At 41.3% G+C, this 22,098-nt stretch overlaps 1 protein-coding gene across 1 annotated transcript in view; it reads left to right on the forward strand.

The window, feature by feature from the left end:
- Positions 1 to 22,098, forward strand: part of DMD (dystrophin) — a 3,625,631-nt gene that overhangs the window by 1,607,041 nt on the left and 1,996,492 nt on the right. Inside the window, exon 34 of the mRNA XM_082246191.1 lies at positions 12,883 to 13,053. Within this exon, the coding sequence (XP_082102317.1) occupies positions 12,883 to 13,053 (171 nt within the window). The remainder of the gene's footprint in view (positions 1 to 12,882; positions 13,054 to 22,098) is intronic.

Genomic DNA, 22,098 nt, shown 5'->3' on the forward strand with positions numbered 1-22,098 from the left:
CGTCTGTTTGCGGGGTGGCAGGTGCCGGTATCACTACAGATGTGGCTGGAGCGGCCGAGACTGCAGCAGAAGAGGAAGCAGGATGAGCCAGAGACGTTTCTTGGTTTTGAAGGTGTGTACTCCACTGCAGCTCGTGCTTTGCACTTAGATGCCTGATCATGCAGGTTGTGCTCAGGTTGAGAAGGTTTATGCCTCGCTTCAAGCTCTGATTGCACAGGGTTCAAACCACTCGTGTCCTGTCATCAGCACATTTTCTAAAGAACTTCCACGCTAGAGAACTCCTTTGAGCTGACTTTGGTGCGCTCGTTCCCTTGCTGCGTTGGGCAGTAGCGGGCGTAGTGTCTAGGGCACGGCCGCTCCGCTTCTGCACCCTGCTCCCTCTTCTGCTGTGCTGGTGGCTCTGTGCGACCACCGCCTCTTCCTCCAAACTACTCAGGTCACCTGCATGACGTTCATTCCATGTGGGGTCGAGGACCTCATCGTCCTCCACATCATCTTCCACCCAGTCTTCACCCCTGCCCTCCTTGTCGGTCTCCACAATGCTGAACGCCGCAGCAGTTGGCACCTGCGTTTCGTCATCATCGGAGACGTGCTGCGATGATCCTTGCATGTACTCATCTTGAGAAATAAGTGGTTGGGCATCGCTGCACTCAATCTCTTCCACTTCTGGGGCAGGGCTAGGTGGATGGCCCTGGGAAACCCTGCTGACAGAGTCCTCAAAAAGAATAAGAGACTGCTGTATGGCTTGGGGCTCAGACTGCTGGCCTGATTTGCAAGGGGGTGAGGTGAAAGACGGTTGGACATTGGCTGCAGGTGCCAACTCTGACCTTTCTGCAGTAGACTGGGTGGGAGACAATGTGAAGGAACTGGAGGCACTGTCAGCAGCAAACCAATCTACTATCGCCTCAACTTGTTCTGGCCTCATCACTTCTAGGGGCGTTTGATGCCCTACCAAATACTGATGCAGGTTCTGTCGCCTACTCACACTTGAGGAAGGTGTTTCACTTGTGCGTGTAGCTGGCACAGATCGACCACGTCCTCTCCTTGCAACAGGAGCTCTACCAGCAGCACCACGACCCAGGCCACGGCCCTTATTTGACGGTCTCCTCATATTTCTGTAATTTAAGATCTTGCCCTAGAAAGGTTTTTATTGAATAGCGGAATAGGAAATATGATCCAAAAAAGTGTATGTATCTCGCACGTACAAAACCACACTAGGCCCCAATTACTATTGTTTCTACCCCTAAAAGGATGGATGAGGAGTAGGAGGAGTATGGAACAGACAGCACCCTCAAATCTTCAGAAGTATGAGATGAACCCCAAAAACTTGGAAAGGTGGATCTCACACGTACCGACACAGACTATCCCGCAATTCAATTGATCCTCAAAGGTTTTTATTGAATAGCGGAATAGGAAATATGATCAAAAAAAGTGTATGTATCTCGCACGTACACAACCACACTAGGCCCCAATTACTATTGTTTGTACCCCTAAAAGGATGGATGAGGAGTAGGAGGAGGAGTATGGAACAGGCAGCACCCTCAAATCTTCAGAAGTATGAGATGAACCCCAAAAACTTGGAAAGGTGGATCTCACACGTACCGACACAGACTATCCCGCAATTCAATTGATCCTCAAAGGTTTTTATTGAATAGCGGAATAGGAAATATGATCAAAAAAAGTGTATGTATCTCGCACGTACACAACCACACTAGGCCCCAATTACTATTGTTTGTACCCCTAAAAGGATGGTTGAGCAGTAGGAGCAGGAGTATGGAACAGGCAGCACCCTCAAATCTTCAGAAGTATGAGATGAACCCCAACAACTTGGAAAGGTGGATCTCACACGTACCGACACAGACTATCTCGCAATTGAATTGATCCCCAAAGGTTTTAATTGAATAGCGGAAAAGAAAATATGATCAAAAAGAAAGTGTATGTATCTCGCACGTACACCACCACACTAGGCCCCAACTACTATTGTTTGTACCCCTAAAAGGATGGTTGAGCAGTAGGAGGAGGAGTATGGAACAGGCAGCACCCTCAAATCTTCAGAAGTATGAGATGAACCCCAAAAACTTGGAAAGGTGGATCTCTCTCACACGTACCAACACAGACTATCCCCCAATTTAACTGATCCCCAAAGGTTTTTGATTAAATAGCGGAATAGAAAATATGATCCAAAAAAAGTGTATGTATATCACACGTACACAACCACACTAGGCCCCAATTACTATTGTTTGTACCCCTAAAAGGCTAGGAGTAGGGGGGGTATGGAACAGGCAGCACCCTCAAACCTTCAGAAGTATGAGATGAACCCCAACAACTTGGAAAGGTGGATCTCTCTCACACGTACCAACACAGACTATCCCCCAATTTAACTGATCCCCAAAAGTTTTTGATTAAATAGCGGAATAGAAAATATGATCCAAAAAAAGTGTATGTATATCACACGTACACAACCACACTAGGCCCCAATTACTATTGTTTGTACCCCTAAAAGGCTAGGAGTAGGGGGAGTATGGAACAGGCAGCACCCTCAAACCTTCAGAAGTATGAGATGAACCCCAACAACTTGGAAAGGTGGATCTCTCTCACACGTACCAACACAGACTATCCCCCAATTTAACTGATCCCCAAAGGTTTTTGATTAAATAGCGGAATAGAAAATATGATCCAAAAAAAGTGTATGTATATCACACGTACACAACCACACTAGGCCCCAATTACTATTGTTTGTACCCCTAAAAGGCTAGATGAGGAGTAGGGGGGTTATGGAACAGGCAGCACCCTCAAACCTTCAGAAGTATGAGATGAACCCCAACAACTTGGAAAGGTGGATCTCTCTCACACGTACCAACACAGACTATCCCCCAATTTAACTGATCCCCAAAGGTTTTTGATTAAATAGCGGAATAGAAAATATGATCCAAAAAAAGTGTATGTATATCACACGTACACAACCACACTAGGCCCCAATTACTATTGTTTGTACCCCTAAAAGGCTAGATGAGGAGTAGGGGGAGTATGGAACAGGCAGCACCCTCAAACCTTCAGAAGTATGAGATGAACCCCAACAACTTGGAAAGGTGGATCTCTCTCACACGTACCAACACAGACTATCCCCCAATTTAACTGATCCCCAAAGGTTTTTGATTAAATAGCGGAATAGAAAATATGATCCAAAAAAAGTGTATGTATATCACACGTACACAACCACACTGGGCCCCAATTACTATTGTTTGTACCCCTAAAAGGCTAGATGAGGAGTAGGGGGAGTATGGAACAGGCAGCACCCTCAAACCTTCAGAAGTATGAGATGAACCCCAACAACTTGGAAAGGTGGATCTCTCTCACACGTACCAACACAGACTATCCCCCAATTTAACTGATCCCCAAAGGTTTTTGATTAAATAGCGGAATAGAAAATATGATCCAAAAAAAGTGTATGTATATCACACGTACACAACCACACTAGGCCCCAATTACTATTGTTTGTACCCCTAAAAGGCTAGATGAGGAGTAGGGGGAGTATGGAACAGGCAGCACCCTCAAACCTTCAGAAGTATGAGATGAACCCCAACAACTTGGAAAGGTGGATCTCTCTCACACGTACCAACACAGACTATCCCCCAATTTAACTGATCCCCAAAGGTTTTTGATTAAATAGCGGAATAGAAAATATGATCCAAAAAAAGTGTATGTATATCACACGTACACAACCACACTAGGCCCCAATTACTATTGTTTGTACCCCTAAAAGGCTAGGAGTAGGGGGAGTATGGAACAGGCAGCACCCTCAAACCTTCAGAAGTATGAGATGAACCCCAACAACTTGGAAAGGTGGATCTCTCTCACACGTACCAACACAGACTATCCCCCAATTTAACTGATCCCCAAAGGTTTTTGATTAAATAGCGGAATAGAAAATATGATCCAAAAAAAGTGTATGTATATCACACGTACACAACCACACTGGGCCCCAATTACTATTGTTTGTACCCCTAAAAGGCTAGATGAGGAGTAGGGGGAGTATGGAACAGGCAGCACCCTCAAACCTTCAGAAGTATGAGATGAACCCCAACAACTTGGAAAGGTGGATCTCTCTCACACGTACCAACACAGACTATCCCCCAATTTAACTGATCCCCAAAGGTTTTTGATTAAATAGCGGAATAGAAAATATGATCCAAAAAAAGTGTATGTATATCACACGTACACAACCACACTAGGCCCCAATTACTATTGTTTGTACCCCTAAAAGGCTAGATGAGGAGTAGGGGGGGTATGGAACAGGCAGCACCCTCAAATCTTCAGAAGTATGAGATGAACCCCAAAAACTTGGAAAGGTGGATCTCTCTCACACGTACCAACACAGACTATCCCCCAATTTAACTGATCCCCAAAGGTTTTTGATTAAATAGCGGAATAGAAAATATGATCCAAAAAAAGTGTATGTATATCACACGTACACAACCACACTAGGCCCCAATTACTATTGTTTGTACCCCTAAAAGGCTAGGAGTAGGGGGAGTATGGAACAGGCAGCACCCTCAAACCTTCAGAAGTATGAGATGAACCCCAACAACTTGGAAAGGTGGATCTCTCTCACACGTACCAACACAGACTATCCCCCAATTTAACTGATCCCCAAAGGTTTTTGATTAAATAGCGGAATAGAAAATATGATCCAAAAAAAGTGTATGTATATCACACGTACACAACCACACTAGGCCCCAATTACTATTGTTTGTACCCCTAAAAGGCTAGGAGTAGGGGGAGTATGGAACAGGCAGCACCCTCAAACCTTCAGAAGTATGAGATGAACCCCAACAACTTGGAAAGGTGGATCTCTCTCACACGTACCAACACAGACTATCCCCCAATTTAACTGATCCCCAAAGGTTTTTGATTAAATAGCGGAATAGAAAATATGATCCAAAAAAAGTGTATGTATATCACACGTACACAACCACACTAGGCCCCAATTACTATTGTTTGTACCCCTAAAAGGCTAGATGAGGAGTAGGGGGAGTATGGAACAGGCAGCACCCTCAAACCTTCAGAAGTATGAGATGAACCCCAACAACTTGGAAAGGTGGATCTCTCTCACACGTACCAACACAGACTATCCCCCAATTTAACTGATCCCCAAAGGTTTTTGATTAAATAGCGGAATAGAAAATATGATCCAAAAAAAGTGTATGTATATCACACGTACACAACCACACTAGGCCCCAATTACTATTGTTTGTACCCCTAAAAGGCTAGATGAGGAGTAGGGGGGGTATGGAACAGGCAGCACCCTCAAATCTTCAGAAGTATGAGATGAACCCCAAAAACTTGGAAAGGTGGATCTCTCTCACACGTACCAACACAGACTATCCCCCAATTTAACTGATCCCCAAAGGTTTTTGATTAAATAGCGGAATAGAAAATATGATCCAAAAAAAGTGTATGTATATCACACGTACACAACCACACTAGGCCCCAATTACTATTGTTTGTACCCCTAAAAGGCTAGGAGTAGGGGGAGTATGGAACAGGCAGCACCCTCAAACCTTCAGAAGTATGAGATGAACCCCAACAACTTGGAAAGGTGGATCTCTCTCACACGTACCAACACAGACTATCCCCCAATTTAACTGATCCCCAAAGGTTTTTGATTAAATAGCGGAATAGAAAATATGATCCAAAAAAAGTGTATGTATATCACACGTACACAACCACACTAGGCCCCAATTACTATTGTTTGTACCCCTAAAAGGCTAGATGAGGAGTAGGGGGAGTATGGAACAGGCAGCACCCTCAAACCTTCAGAAGTATGAGATGAACCCCAACAACTTGGAAAGGTGGATCTCTCTCACACGTACCAACACAGACTATCCCCCAATTTAACTGATCCCCAAAGGTTTTTGATTAAATAGCGGAATAGAAAATATGATCCAAAAAAAGTGTATGTATATCACACGTACACAACCACACTAGGCCCCAATTACTATTGTTTGTACCCCTAAAAGGCTAGATGAGGAGTAGGGGGAGTATGGAACAGGCAGCACCCTCAAATCTTCAGAAGTATGAGATTGTGTTCACTGTACCCCACAAAGATTGAGTTCACTGCACCCCACAATGATTGTGTTCACTGCACCCCACAAAGATTGTGTTCACTGCACCTCACAAAGATTGTGTTCACTGTACCCCCCAAAGATTGTGTTCACTGCACCCCACAAAGATTCTGTTCACTGTACCCCACAAAGATTGTGTTCACTGCACCCTAAAAGGATGTTGTTCACTGCACCCCACAAAGATTGTGTTCACTGCACCCTAAAAGGATGTTGTTCACTGCACCCCAAAAAGATTGTGTTCACTGTACCCCCCCAAAGATTGTGTTCACTGCACCCCACAAAGATTGTGTTCACTGCACCCCAAAAAGATTGTGTTCACTGTACCCCCCAAAGATTGTGTTCACTGCACCCCAAAAAGATTGTGTTCACTGTACCCCCCAAAGATTGTGTTCACTGCACCCCACAAAGATTCTGTTCACTGTACCCCACAAAGATTGTGTTCACTGCACCCCAAAAAGATTGTGTTCACTGTACCCCCCCAAAGATTGTGTTCACTGCACCCCACAAAGATTCTGTTCACTGCACCCCACAAAGGATTTTGTTCACTGCACCCCAAAAAGATTGTGTTCACTGCACCCCAAAAAGGATTTTGATCACTGCACCCCAAAAAGGATGTTGTTCACTGCACCCCAAAAATGATTTTGTTCACTCCACCCCAAAAAGATTGTGTTCACTGCACCCCACAAAGATTGTGTTCACTGCACCCCAAAAAGATTGTGTTCACTGTACCCCCCAAAGATTGTGTTCACTGCACCCCACAAAGATTCTGTTCACTGTACCCCACAAAGATTGTGTTCACTGCACCCCAAAAAGATTGTGTTCACTGCACCCCAAAAAGGATGTTGTTCACTGCACCCCAAAAAGGATGTTGTTCACTCCACCCCAAAAAGATTGTGTTCACTGCACCCCACAAAGATTGTGTTCACTGCACCCCAAAAAGATTGTGTTCACTGCACCCCAAAAATGATTTTGTTCACTGCACCCCAAAAAGGATTTTGTTCACTGCACCCCAAAAAGGATGTTGTTCACTCCACCCCAAAAAGATTGTGTTCACTGCACCCCAAAAAGATTGTGTTCACTGCACCCCACAAAGGATTTTGTTCACTGCACCCCAAAAAGATTGTGTTCACTGCACCCCAAAAAGGATGTTGTTCACTGCACCCCAAAAAGGATTTTGTTCACTGCACCCCAAAAAGATTGTGTTCACTGCACCCCACAAAGGATTTTGTTCACTGCACCCCACAAAGATTGTGTTCACTGCACACCAAAAAGGATTGTGTTCACTGCACCCCAAAAAGATTTTGTTCACTGCACCCCAAAAAGATTGTGTTCACTGCAGCCCAAAAAGATTGTGTTCACTGCATCCCAAAAAGATTGTGTTCACTGCAGCCCAAAAAGATTGTGTTCACTGCAGCCCAAAAAGATTGTGTTCACTGCAGCCCAAAAAGATTGTGTTCACTGCAGCTCACACACAGAAAAATGGATGTGGATCACTGACACCTGCCTATCTCCAATCCCACACCACACAGCAATATCGATTGTAGTTTGTAGAACACAGTTTCCCTAAAATTCAGCAGACTCTGTCCCTAACAGGATTGAGAAGAGATCGTAGATCAGGATTGAGTGCAGATTCACCCCACCCCCCACACAGCAATATCGATTGTAGTTTGTAGAAGACACTGACCCTATAATTCAGCAGACTCTATCCCTAAAATGCCTACAACTCGCCCTGCCTAAACACTCCGACCTGTCCCTCAATTCTATCCGGACACAAATGGTTTTTTCCTGCCTATCTTTCCCTAATCAGCAGCCAGCACGTTGATGTGTGCTCTGTCCCTGATATAAGCAGCATAATGACGCCGCTGCGGCTGCCTCGAACTTATAAAGACTTGGTCACATGCTTCAGATGGCCAATCACAGCTACTAAGACATTTGCAGGCATGGCTGGGATGGCTTAAGGCACACCAGTTAAACGATTGTTGATTGGCTGTTGAAAGCCCGCCATGAAAAGAGCGCCAAAGCATGCAAAACCCGGAAATAAAACGACCGAACACGGATTTTTACCCGAACATACAGTAAAGTGTCCGTGTCCGTGTTCGGGTACAAAAAATCCAATTATTCGGTACGAACACGAATAATACAGTCCGTGTTTGCTCAACACTAGTCGTTAATACATTAACAAGAGGAATTAACGCCAAAAAAAGTGACGCAGCAACTTTATTAAATCCCCCCCCTCCACTGCCTCTGCAAAGGGAAACTCCAACAGCCTTATACTCATCTTGCCCGTACTTCATTGTTGATCCATTCTCTGTCACATCAGGCCCTAAAAATCAGCTTTGTTGACAACCTGGGGAGCAATGACATCAATTCCTCGGTAATGTTATAGTGCTTGTGGATATCAATTGGCTCCTTGGCATGAGCACTGTCACAGGGAGATCCATGCTATCCCATATTACTGGCTGCAGAGGAAGAAGGAGCAAGTGAGGGAGCAAGGCAAAGTGAGTATAATGGGATCAGGGGGTGTACTATGCAGAGACATTATTTTTTGCCCTGTGTGGGCAAGTTGATGGTGTCACTTTAAAACAAGAAAAAGAAGTACACATAACAGAATTCCTCTCATAAATGGATTCAAGTTATTGCTGTTATTGTCCTAAATAATACAAACACAGTAAATTCATTTTTTTCTGAGGTCATAATATATCCTAGCACCCACAGATAAAAATGTAAACATGTTATACTTATCAAGTATAACAATAGCCTGGCAGAGGTAATACAGATTGTTAAAATTCAGGAATACTTGTCTGATTAAAATGTTGCTTCAGGCTTGCCAGCAGGGTGTTTGTCCATTACCACTTCTACCTACACTATCTTCAGTCTACTGCACATAAGATTCAGAAATGTCACAGCATACATTATTTTAATCTGTTTCATTGCCATCTGCAGGACTCCCTGTGAATTCAGTATTAGTGTTAAGTCATTTTTATCTGAAACCAACAAAAGGTCTTTTTCATGCTTTGTGCCCTGATACAGGGGGTACTGTGCTATAAATCCAAACACCTTCCAGGTTGAAGACTATAGGTTAATTTAAAAAGGATGACTAGGGAGTAGTTCTTAATTAAGCTGCCAAATTGCTTCAACCTTTTTATTTAAAGCCATTTGAAATAAGACATCTTTTTTTTTTTTTTTTTTAATATTGGCACATAATGAGCAAGAACAGAAGTTGCTGAGGTGATGCTTGTAGTATGAAATAAGGAGTAAAGATTGCAGAGGAACCAGAAACCTATACATATCTCTGCCTAAAGCATAACGATTCCCCAAGTGGGAAAGAACGCCTACAGTCTTTCATAGAATTTAAGAAACAGGGAAGGAATTTAACTGATTAGTGTACTGCGTATGTACCATGTTCTTTTCTTGTAATCGTCAGAATGAATACAGTTTTCTCTCATTTTAACTCAAAGCAAGATGCAGGAAATGTCAGGACACATTATTATTATTTTTATTATATCCCTGCAGGGAGGCCTTAGAAAACATGGAAACTAGCAATATCCACAGGCCTCTCTGGAGTTTGTATAAGGGCAGACACTTACAGGATAAGGATGCTTCTTTCACAGATGTACATGTTTAGTCATTAAAGCAAAGAGGACAATGCATTTACAGAGCACATACATAATTGTTATTCCACAGATTTACCATAGAGAAAAGGCACCTGTTAAACAATAATGACTTATTCATCCATTGTTTCCCTCTGTTACAAAAATCATACCATATCCATGTTGCTGTGTCATGGGCTGCACTATTCTGTTCCACTGACCCCCTTTCATCTTCTATTTTTTTACGTGTACATACAACTACATATTTTGTGTATATTTACTGTGTTTGTGAAAACCACAATAAACATTCTAGCCATAAACATGGGATTTCAGCTGAGTTGGATGAAAAACTCATAGTTGGTGACTCTAGCAGACATTAGGGCCAATTGATCTTGGGGGGTAATTATTGATCAGTTTAGAAAATGTTCACATAAATGTCTCCTGATATGATCAGGTGGAATCTGACTGTACTCCCCTTGTTCAGGCTAGCAAAAATAGACATATTCAGGCAACTTACATTTATTGGATCATGCCTGCACATCTTTTAGTCCTCTGTGGTCTATGAATGCCTTTTCATTTTTTGCTGCACTTGTGATTTCTTTGCATACTCATTGAAAGTGCATTTTATTTTAAATGAAAAGCGAAGGAAAGAACTTCATGCCCATAATAACATGGCTGTTAAAAAATGTTTGTGCTGTAGATGGCAGCATTTCAACTCTGCTTAAAGTTCATGTTCAATATATAGACTTTGGTTTTCTCTGTAAGTTATCAGAAAGTTTGGAGAATAAGGGCAAGAAAGTATAGCGTTTACCTGAAGCATGTACTCAAAAGACTTCTGCCTGTTCTTTTAAGTAAATAAATATTAAACTGGGGAAACATTTGAATTTAAAATGTCTGCTTTGAGATTGGCATTCACAAAACTGCTATCCCTTGAGAAATGTGAGAAAGCAACATTGTGATGAACACAATACTTTAGAAAAGCCTATTTTCAATTAGCACATCTTTTTTTTTAAATTGAAAGGAGAATATACCTATATACAGTTTGTTTTAGGCTTTAATTAGTATACACCATGGTTATTTATCCTTTATTCTAGCTATTGAACTCAGTAGTATAGTAAATAATAACACATTTTGGGAAGAATTTTAGCTTCTTCAAATAAAATTCTAATATTACTTGCATGACACTGTTATGGTACCTAAACCAAACCTATATTTTCCTTATACATTGTATGTTCCTCTTATCACTGGCCATTTGACCATTTTAGCTGTATGGATGTCTCTGTCCTCAGTACTTTGTGGGCCAAGCATGACTTAGTTAAGTCAGAAGTCTTGATCTGCATATTTGTCATGCAACAGAGAGTACTGAAGACATTTTATCATCCTAACAACAATGGCAGCCTCCATATTACATTCAGAACTTTGAGAGTGTTATGTTATGGAGGTGACAAAAAGGGGGGGGATGGTTGTTCAGTCATCCACATCAGAAGCTAGCAGTCTACAATGGCAATGCTGTATCACTATAATTATGATACAATAAGTGAGTGTTGTCACCCTAGCATAAGGAATGTGTTACTGGCAGGATCACACATTCATAGATAAATAGATGAATACATAAAATGAATGCAGCCACTACATCTAATGATTGGTAAGAATTATCCTTATAATACTTTTTTTTCTTGGGTTTAGATACACTTTAAATAAAATTGTCCATTAGGAATGTGTGACTGCCCCCTCTGTAAGGAGGAAGATGGACTTTGACACAAATATGTAGACCTCTTTGGGGGAATAAGTTATGGTGCTAATGTCGTAGCTTTATAATCAAAAATTGGAGAACAATTTAATTGGATGTGCTTTATTTTAAGTTATTATTTAGGGCTCTATCCTGCTAATGTTGGAGTTATTTTTTTCTGGCTTATACCATTAGTTATGATAACTGAGGTGGGATTCACACCTAATAAAGATGCGGCTCACATCAGGGGTCTGGTGTGTCCCTGTTCTTCATTTAAGGAATGAATCAGGACCGAATTTTGGCTGAATTCGGACCTGAAACTGAGCCAAAGACGCACAGGACCTCTGTGCAATTTGCTCCACAGCCGCCATGGAGATGTGTGAACTGGTTCCATTGAGAGCCGGGCATACTCTACCATCATGCAAATTGGATGCAGGGAAAACCGCATCCAATTCGCACTAGTGTGAATTCAGCCTGAGACATTGATTAAAATAGAAATAAGTTACTTGTTGTTTATATTGACTTGGTATTATATTGACACTGGTTTATTTAAAACTCCTGAGCTTTTTTTTTTTTTTTTTTTTTTTAATGCTTAGCCCTTTACAATTAATATTAACACCTGTGAGAGTGTTGGTTTCCTGTCTTTGTCTCTGGTCAGAAAGTGAGGGAACAAGTAAGAAAGTTTGCTTGTGCTTTCATTTAAAATTATTGTCAGTGCCCATAAATGAATGTATTTTTATCTACTGCTTATTGAAACTTATCTATGCTAAACCATACTTTGAAATAATTGTTTCACATTTAAATATATGATATAAAGCATCATTAAAGTCTGTGGATTTTGCATACTTTGAAACATTGCTGGTGTTTTATAAAAAAGAAAAGAGAGACTTTGCACTTTGCAAAATGTGTATTCACTAAGCTGTGCTCACCGTATTCATGTTCTAGCAATAATCCTGGTTTTCGTTTAACCTCCCTTCTACAATATTCTGTAATCAAAGTTAACACATATTGAGCTAATTTACTCATTCACTTTGAGAAAATTGAACACAAACTTTTCAAAGCGAACATTTACTGCATTGCTAAGTAAACATCATCTACTTATTTGGAGTCGTGTTGTTTCTTTTGTTCGTGTCATTAATATTTTTATGAAAATGTTTTTCCATTAAAGCAGAGTGATATTTTAGTGAATACATATCTAGATTAAATTATGTATTTTAATATTTGTATGAAGCTGGACCTTTCAACAAAGCACAATTCATTTTTACAAAATATGGCAAAAAAAACAGAATCTTTCTATGATGTAACTAAGTAAAATTATAATTTAATTGACACAGCCATTGCTCTGTGCACTGCCATATTAAATAAACTTGTTTGATGTGCTGATTCACAACTTGTTTCAGTCGTTGAATATTTTTATATGAATTTTTCTTTTAATCAGGTGACGGAGGGGAAGCAGGTCTTGGAAAAATGCCTAAAATTATCGAGAAAGCTCAGGAAAGAGACAAGCAGCTTGACTGAATGGCTAGCAATGATAGACACAGAGGTAACAAGAAGATCCTCTGAGGAGGGCATGCCAGCTAACTTAGAGGAAGAGATTGCCTGGAGCAAGGTGAGCAATCCACAAATCTCCATTCACTTACATCTTTATAGAGATTTCTGACTTCCAGGTAAAGAACAGAATAAAATCCCATGTACTCAACATGAAAGAAAATCAGCTTAACAAAGTGTTTGAACTGTTCCTTTTGCCTACATCAACCAGTAAAATTCATCCTTTCATTATAAAAAATGTTGTATAAGAGAATGAAAAGGAGAACAGAATCAGCTGCACTGGCTATGGACAACACAGACAATTGTACTTCAGACACTTTGATTAGTAAGGGCCAGCGTCTAATACATTTCTTTTCTCTCAAAAGTCCTTTTGCTTCATGTTTTCTTACTCATAAAATGCACAAATGTTCAAAAATTATTTAACTGACTAAAATATGAAATCCTTTATTAAAAATTGTGAACAGCAACCATTTGTAGCAATGTTTCTTACATGAAACAGAGAGGATGGCAATCTCTAATAGCTTCCTAAATTGTAATTGTAATGCAGCCATCTTTAACAGTGCTATTTGCTGCAGCAAATGCTAAAATGTTCTGTCCCAGCAGCACACTAAAGAGCTGGACTGCTGCTCAACTCAGAGGACATTGGGCTGAATCTCCAGCAGTCTGATAGCCCCCTGCCCAGCACTTTCATGAGCAGGGCTGTTTATTGAAGCACTGGGCAGCGGGTGCATCAGACCTGCAAAGAGCTAGACCTCTGTGTTTAGCAGAGGTCCAGCTCTCTAATGTACTTCTAGCACAGGGTATTTTGAAGCCACAGTGTGATGTTATCATATTATACATTCCCTAAAAAGTTTGTACTAAAACTTCCCTTTTTCAGTATATGTATTGTTTTAGACCCAGTAATGCCATTGGGTCTATGTGCTCTTCTTTGTTGTGTAGTAGGATTGTGGTTGTGGCGGAAGGAGTGACAGAGTAGAATCTTCATTTAAACAGCAAATCACCTTGATGAGCTTGTTTGTTCTCTCAGGAGCCTTCTTAAGCAGTAGGCTAGCTCTTGGGAGGGCTTATGTACAGTATAAGTTAAATCAACTTGTCGGGTTAGCATGTCGTGACTGCATAGGCTCGAGAAATTGGTGTCCCTAGGAAGACTGCATGTAGACCCCCAGGTTACTGCCACTCAGACTTAATGATTGACAGCACAGAAAGCAAATACATTATCTGAAAGGTGCAGGTCAAGGACAGTGAGGATTGGGAGGTGAGGGCTAGATTATGCATAAAGTAATCCAACTGAGAATTGTAAAGGGCTCAGTAAAAACTTGCTTCAGTTTCTAATGCACATTCTATTGCACATTGTATGGAGGTAAAGTGTCCACGGAAACAAATTGCATTCACCAAAGGAGAAGACCCTGTACAAGTGTACAAGAAAGTAGGTCATATTGTATAGAAATAAAAATGAAAAAAAATCAAAATGCATATCCCCCAATCGCATTTTATATCAGTCCCACAAAAGTTAGTTACAGTAATAAACACTTTCCCATGAATAGTTCATTGATCAAATCAATAGTGGAGCAGCACCAATGTAATAATGGTAAATACAAAAGTAAGAGATACAAAACCTGGTGCATCCTAGTGTAGTAAGTATAATCACTTTGAGAATAAAGTAAGTTATTAGTTGCACTCACAAGATCTTCCATAATAGTCAAAGGTATCATGGTTAACAAGGGCAACAACAATTCAGGCACACTTCAGGTATTTAAAATTGCATTCAGGTATCTGATAAAAAATGAGGGCTGTACCTGGTGAGCCTGGACCAAGTAGGATTTGTCCCCAGGAGAGAGGCCCGGGGCAACACGATTAAGGCCCTTAACATCCACCATGCCTTGACTATGGAAGGGAGGTGGGGTTTCTTCCTTTCCCTAGATGCTGATAAGACATTCTACAGGGTGGACTGGCGCTACATGAACGAGGTATTGCGGGCTTTGGGTCTACCCCCCCCCTGCATGCTCGCCAGCATCCTAGTGCTATACTCCAATCCTTCTGCCCGAGTGCGGGTAAATGGTCACCTGTCAGACACCTTCGGCATCGGGAATGCCCCTTATCTACATTCTGACCCTCGAGCCGCTACTTAACAGACTCTGCTCAAACACCAACATTAGGGGCATTACCCTACACGGGAGAGAATATAAGGTGGCAGCCTTTGCCGACGACCTCCTGCTGTTCCTCTCCCACCCACACATTACCTTTCCCAACCCACTGAGAGACCTTGAACGTTTTCGTTCATTATCCAATTTGAAGATTAATTATACGAAATTCCATGCACTCAACATAACACTACCTCCCGAAGTCCAGACAGCCTGTGAAACAAACTTTCCTTTCAACAGGAAGCCTGAAGCCATTACCTACCTAGGCATCAAAATCCCCCAACATCTACATAGACTGTTCAGTTTTAACTTTAAACCACTCTTGACTACAATCCAGGCCGACCTGCAGAAGTGGATGGGACTTTCCCTGTCCTGGTTCGGCCGCATTGCACTCATGAAAATGAACGTGCTACCAAGGGTACTATACCTCCTGCAAACTATTCCGATCTCCCTACCGGGCTCTTTTTCCTCCGAATATAGGAGGGCCTGCTCAGACTTCGTTTGAAAGCAGTCCCAACCCCGCTTTGGATTCTCGAAAACTACCCTCCGAAAAATTTAAAGGGGGGACTGGACTACCAGACTTGCATGGCTACTACTTTGCTTGCCATATGGCAAGGCTAGTAGACTGGAGACTCGATTCTGGCTCTAAGGCGTCGGTGATGCTGGAATCTCACATGTCCTACACAGTCCTTGTCGGTCTGCCCTTGCTTATGCCGCAGCATCACCCTCCCCAGACCCGGGCTCACCCTCTCATTAACGCCACCTTAACCTGCAGGAAAGCCTCTCTATCATCACTACATGGACCCTTGACCCCTGTCCGCAAAAATCCTGCCTTTACTCCAGGTTTGTCTAGCTCTTTCCTGCGGGAAGAATTCTCAACTGAAAATCTAGAAGTGCGCTCCTTCCTACAGAGGGGGAGGCTACTCTCTTTGTCGCAACTTGCAGCCAGATCTCTCACATGATCTTTCCCATCCTGGTCATATAGACAGCTACATCACTTCCTTAACTCTTCACCCATGGTGGGCCAATGGTCTAGAGAGCTTTCCCCATTTGAGGCTTTATGCACCAGACAGCCACCGCAATCTCATACTATCTCATATATTTACGCAATCCTCTTAGCGGATTCCCAGCACCCCAAGGATACGGCCCGCAAGGCTTGGGAATCTGACTTACAGATTTCCCTCACTGATGAAGAATGGGAAACCGTCAATGAATTCACCCACAAGAGTTCCCTTAACACCTCTGTCCAGGAAAACACATACAAAATATGGAGCAGATGGTATAGAACCCCTACCCTTCTCCACAGGTTTTATCCCAGGTGCTCCAAACTCTGCTGGTGATGCAACCAAGAGGATGGGTCTCTATTGCACATATGGTGGAGCTGTTGCCTCCTCCAGCCTTTCTGGAAGATGGTCCACGAGATCACTTGCCGAGTCACCTCCTACACCTTGGACTTTACGCCGGCCCAATACTTGCTTCACCATACGTCCCTGCCCAAACGCCACTACCTCAAGTCTTTAGCTATGCACATGGTCAATGCCGCCAGGATGTATGTTCCTATGCATTGGAAATCTACGCACGTTCCAACTCCAGCCGAATGGTTCTCTAGAATTAATAAAACGGAAGAGATGGAAGAACTGATTCTTACATCCCAGGATAGAATACACAAATTTCATGATACATGGCTGTGCTGGTCTGCTTTTAAATCCTCACTGACGTACGTGGAGGTGATAGGGGCTGTCCCGCTTGCATAGGTTGGACTGACCTGCATGGCTGATGGGTCCAGGGGTCCCGGGGGGGGGGGCTGGGACATGCACCTGGAGCGTTTCCCCCCACGTCTTCCTCTTCTCCCCTCCGCTTTTGTTTCCTCCTATAACTTTTTCTGTTCCTTCTGGACCTTTCCCCCAATCCCTTTCACTACCCACCCCTTTCCTTTTTTTTTTCTTTTTTTTTCCTCTTTTCCCCTTGCCCTGCTGGTTCTGATGTGTTGGAGAGCCCGATTTTGATCTACCCCATGGTCGGGCTGCTCCACTCCTCTATATAAGCACTGTTACCTTTATTCTGTTTGTTGTTTATATGGACACTATATGTGTCTCATGCTTTGGACATTTCTACCTGACTTGACATTGTACAATATGTTACTGTTGCCATTTAAATCTTTGTGTTATATTTTCATGCGCTCATTAGAGCAAAGTTTGTAAACCCCTTTTTCTTAAACTTTAATAAACTATTTTGATGGGAAAAAAAATGAGGGCTGTAAATTGTGCATTAAAAGTAAAATTAATATTTCATGAAAAAAAACAATGGTTTAATTGTCATTCCCTCAGACATAGAAAGCACCTATGGAATGCCTTTGGGTTTTGTTCATGAGCCTGCTGTGGCAATAGGCTTGACAAAGATTGATCCAAAAACAACCTAGCAACAGGACCTGAAAACAGACTCTATGACTGCAAGGATGCCACTGCCCAACACCTTCAGTTAGGTCATCGGTATTCAGTTACCCCATATTTGGACAGAACAATGCCTGGATAAATAGCAGCAAGCTCAGGAACAACACCCAGAGGCCATGTACAGATGCTTTCTAAGTCTGTAAGATATGAATAAAATTGTAACAGTTTGTTATTAAAGTGGAGTTCCACCCAAAAGTGGAAGCTCCGCTTTACTGCTTCCTCCCCCCATCCGGTGCCACATTTGGCACCTTTTAGGGGGGAGGGGTGCGGATACCTATCAAAAACAGATACCCGCTCTCGCTTTCATGTAAGGGCGACCTATGTCTTTTTCGGCCACTCCTCTTTCCCCTCGCTGACTTCTGTGAGACACACAGAGGTTCCAGAAGACAGCGGGACCATTCAGAAAGCACAGCGTGACTCATATATACCTAATCAGAGTTAGCCAAACGATCCCTAGGAAATCTTCAATACAAGGAGACAAACTGTAAAATTCATATCATAGGAACAAATAAAGTTTTAACTTGCAATGATAATAATGATTATTAAAAAATCCAGTAAACTTATTTGTGCAATTTCCCAATGTCCAGCTTCTTAAAAATGCATGGGCACAGGGGAACTGTCTGTCTGGATTTAATAGAATATCTATGCTTTGATATTCTATCACAAATTTTGCATGGGTTTTCCTATTATAAAAGAAAGTGCAGGGACATGTAAGCAGATATACTGTATGTGTACTATATGTACTGTAAGGTGATGTTTGATGGTATAAGTATTAGATTTATTAGGCTTAGTAAAGGTGTTGGCCATGATAAAATTGGTACATTCAGAACATGAAAATTACCCTGCTTTTATAGCTCACAAAATGTGTGGGAAACTTCACATGTAGGTTTAACAGCATGTACAATCATGTCTCTATTTTTTTTTACATGTTTCACATGTTTTTTTCAGTGTAGCATTTGCCAGTCATTGTTTGATGTGGTGTCATGTTGAGGACATGTTTGCAGTGTTGCGGGAAGACATTGGAACCCTGCTGGTCTTTGATAAGCATATCAGTAGGGCTCATTCACAAGTTCATTTCAACATTATGTATGATAGGGATTGCATCTCTTTCTTGTACTCAAAGGTGATAATTGGTGGATTTGGACAGATTTACATGTGAAACCACCAGACTGTAACCAGTTACTGGCTTTTACCATTTTCTGTTTTTGTACTGATTGTGAAGAATCAATTCATCGGATTAGATAGGATTTTGAATGCCCCAGATAGCCATGAGAAGTTGAGAAAGGAGATCAAAAATACATTAGAGGTTATATAGAACCACTTCTAAAAGGGGTTCAATCTAATCTTGATTCCAAGGATGAACCACAAAATACAGTAAAGAAAAGGTGAATTATGTTTTTGGTCTCTTTGCTTTTCTGCATGGATATTTTCTTTTCTTAAGTTCCATTGGCACATTCAGAATATCCTTTATATAGGCAAATTCCAAGTATGTTATATAAGCACACAGAGGGAATCACACAATTAGAAACAGGATTGTATGTGCTGATTCACCCACAAATAAAGGTTACAAAAAATTTTTGGGGATTAAAAGAAAAGCTTCATTTCCAGGTTTAACATGTTCAAAATGTACCAATAATATCGTACCAATATCATCAAGGGCAACAACATTTCTAATTTTGATGGATCTAAGACTACCCATCACCTTATATGTCAGAGCACACATGCATAATATCTGCTTAAGTGTCCCTGCAATTTTTTTTTATCTAGAAGAAACCACACATACAATGTAGATAGTACAGCATAGATATTTTATTAAATGCAGACAGGCAAGGCTCCCTGTACCAAAGCATTTTTTAGAAGCTCAACTCAAAAAAACTGATTTAAAATTCATAGTGACAGAAAAAGTCAATAGGCATAGGAAGGATAGGGATCATACAACTGCTCTCAAGAACGTTTACTGAATTTTTAATTTAAAACATTGTCATCACAAGTGTTATTTATTTGTTCCTTTGATATGTATTTTAATTTGTTTGTCTCTTGTTCTTGTTTCTTTGTATTACAGATTACCTATGCAGTAGGAATCATTTTTCTGACTGCTTAGGGATATATACACATATTTTGTCATGGGCAGCATGCTACAGGTTTTTTTTTTTTTAATTGAGACATCTCTTTTGGAGAGGCAACATATTTATATAGCTCCATCAGTTTCTTCAGCGCTTTGCAAAGTGAGGGCAAACAGTACAGTTACAAGTGATACAAAAGGTATAAACTGTGGGGGGCCACTGGAGGGATTGGCAGAGAGGAGTAGGAGGCACTGAACGGTTGGTAAGGTAGATGAGTCTTGCTGCAGCATTCATGATGGACTGATAGTCTATGTAAAGTTAAGTCAATGAGGAGGGAGTTATTGATCCAACTTTTTATGACCAAGGAAGATTTATTTTATGACATGCAGCAAGCATTCTGAAATACAATGCAATTGCACTTAAGATTTCTAAATCACTAAGTAATTATGACATAGGCAAAAATAATCATTTCAAGGGGGTAAAGCAGGGGTGCTCAACCTTCTGAAGAGCAAGAGCAACTTAAGTGATTTGGTAACTGTTCACGGGCCACAATGAACTATGGGGTTTTACTGACCCCCAAACCACAAATGTAAATGAGCCCTTACAGCTAATAAGGCTGCTTTCAAAGTGCATCTGCGGCTTTCCTGCACATTAGCACATTTTCCTGTTAGCTGCACATTTCCATAGACATCTATTTCATCCTACGAGTGTGGTGCACTTTCTGAAAGAGTACCAAACCTGCAGGGTATGTTATAAATCTATGGCTCAGTGCAGCTAGCCCACAGGATGGCTGCAGGTGCACTGCACTGCAGCTGTGGTACAGGTAAACCGCAATGCATCAATGTGAAAGCCTAATAGGGGGCTCAGGACAGTAAGAGCTCATTTACATTTGTGGTTTGGGGGAGCAGTAAAAACCTCATAGTTCATTGTGGCCGTGAACAGTTACCAAATCACTTAGGTGGTCCTTGCTCTTCAAAAGGTTGAGCACCCCTGCTTTACCCCCTCAAAATTATTTTTTTCCCTATGTCATACTTACTTGGAGATTTAAAAGACTTAATGCAATTGCATTGCATTTCAGAGTGCTTGCTGTGTGTGTCATAAAATAAATAATTATTCTGTACTGTAATGAAAGGTGCAATATAAACTGAATGAATATAAACCCCTACGTAATGAACTTCCCATCTATGTGCATATACCCTCACTGAAAAAAATATTTTAACACTGGGCCTGAGAACTTGCATTCAAACACCCAAGTAAGTACAGGGGAAAAAACTAAATGGAAATTTTCTGCATTGTGCTGCACCTGCAAATCATTGCAAAAGTGCAGTATATGTAGTTTACTACACTGACCTTTTCATCTTCTAGCCTCTGCTGGCACTGCTCTCTAGGCTGCTAGAAAAGTCCCAGGCAAAGTACATTTGCCGGAACTACAGTGGAAGCAATAGCTGATGTGGCTACTGTTCCCTCTGAGGCCACCTGCTTGTTGTGCTGCTGGCACCTGCTTCATGCACTCTGACACTCTGGAATGATGGGTTGGCAACCAGTTGATCGGGATCTGAGCTTGCCAACCCGCTATCCCAGAGCATGGCATGCACTTTCCTTGTTTGAGGTCGCGGCGTAGATTAGAGGGCCACTGGTTGAGCACCCCTGGGGTAAAGCAAAAGGATAATGCATGAAGTCTAGACTTACAAAATATATGACAGTTATATCATACTATTTGTTTAATAACACCGAATTGTGTAAAGCATATGGCTAGTGTATTAGCTGATATTTTCCTATGTTGTTCATTATAGTTGTGTTTATCTTGCTATATTAGAATAATCATCATATTTAGCCTTTGGTCTATGTACGTCCGCAAACCAGTCTTTATTCCCTTCAGTAGACAAGGGTCATGGATAACATACTGTATACAGAGCCCCAGAACAAAAATTCTACAGGAGCCTACTTGTATTTTCTACAAAAATGTTGTCCCAATTTGACCTTGATGTGCCCTATTTTCAAATAAATATAGGCGACATTTAAACCATTTATCTCTTTGTGTGCCTTCTAAATATATGAATCAGATATCAGATAAAAGACTGGAAAATGAGACGTGAAAAAAAAGAGAAAAAAAAAACACTGCTTTATTTGGTATAAAATGTAACATGAGAGCACGGCTGATAAAAAAAAACAGTCACAGATGACCCTTCTCCCATTTACCCTTCTTCAAACAGCCATAGATACAAACTGCTCCTGCAATTGCAATTGAATTACACACTCCCACTTTACAAACTATAAACAGCAGATATCATAAAATGTAGTAAAGGTGAAGTACATAACGTTAAGATTCTTGTGACAAAATTGCAATATTAATAAAAAGTTACTGCTGCAAGAAAAGAATACTGTATATGAGAGGAAAATGTGTCTAGAAAATGCAGCTGATTCTAATTACTAGTTCTTGACTTTTAAATCA

This window comes from Pelophylax lessonae, assembly GCF_965119305.1.
Source record: "Pelophylax lessonae genome assembly, chromosome: 2".
In the NCBI taxonomy this organism is placed as follows: Eukaryota; Metazoa; Chordata; class Amphibia; order Anura; family Ranidae; genus Pelophylax; species Pelophylax lessonae.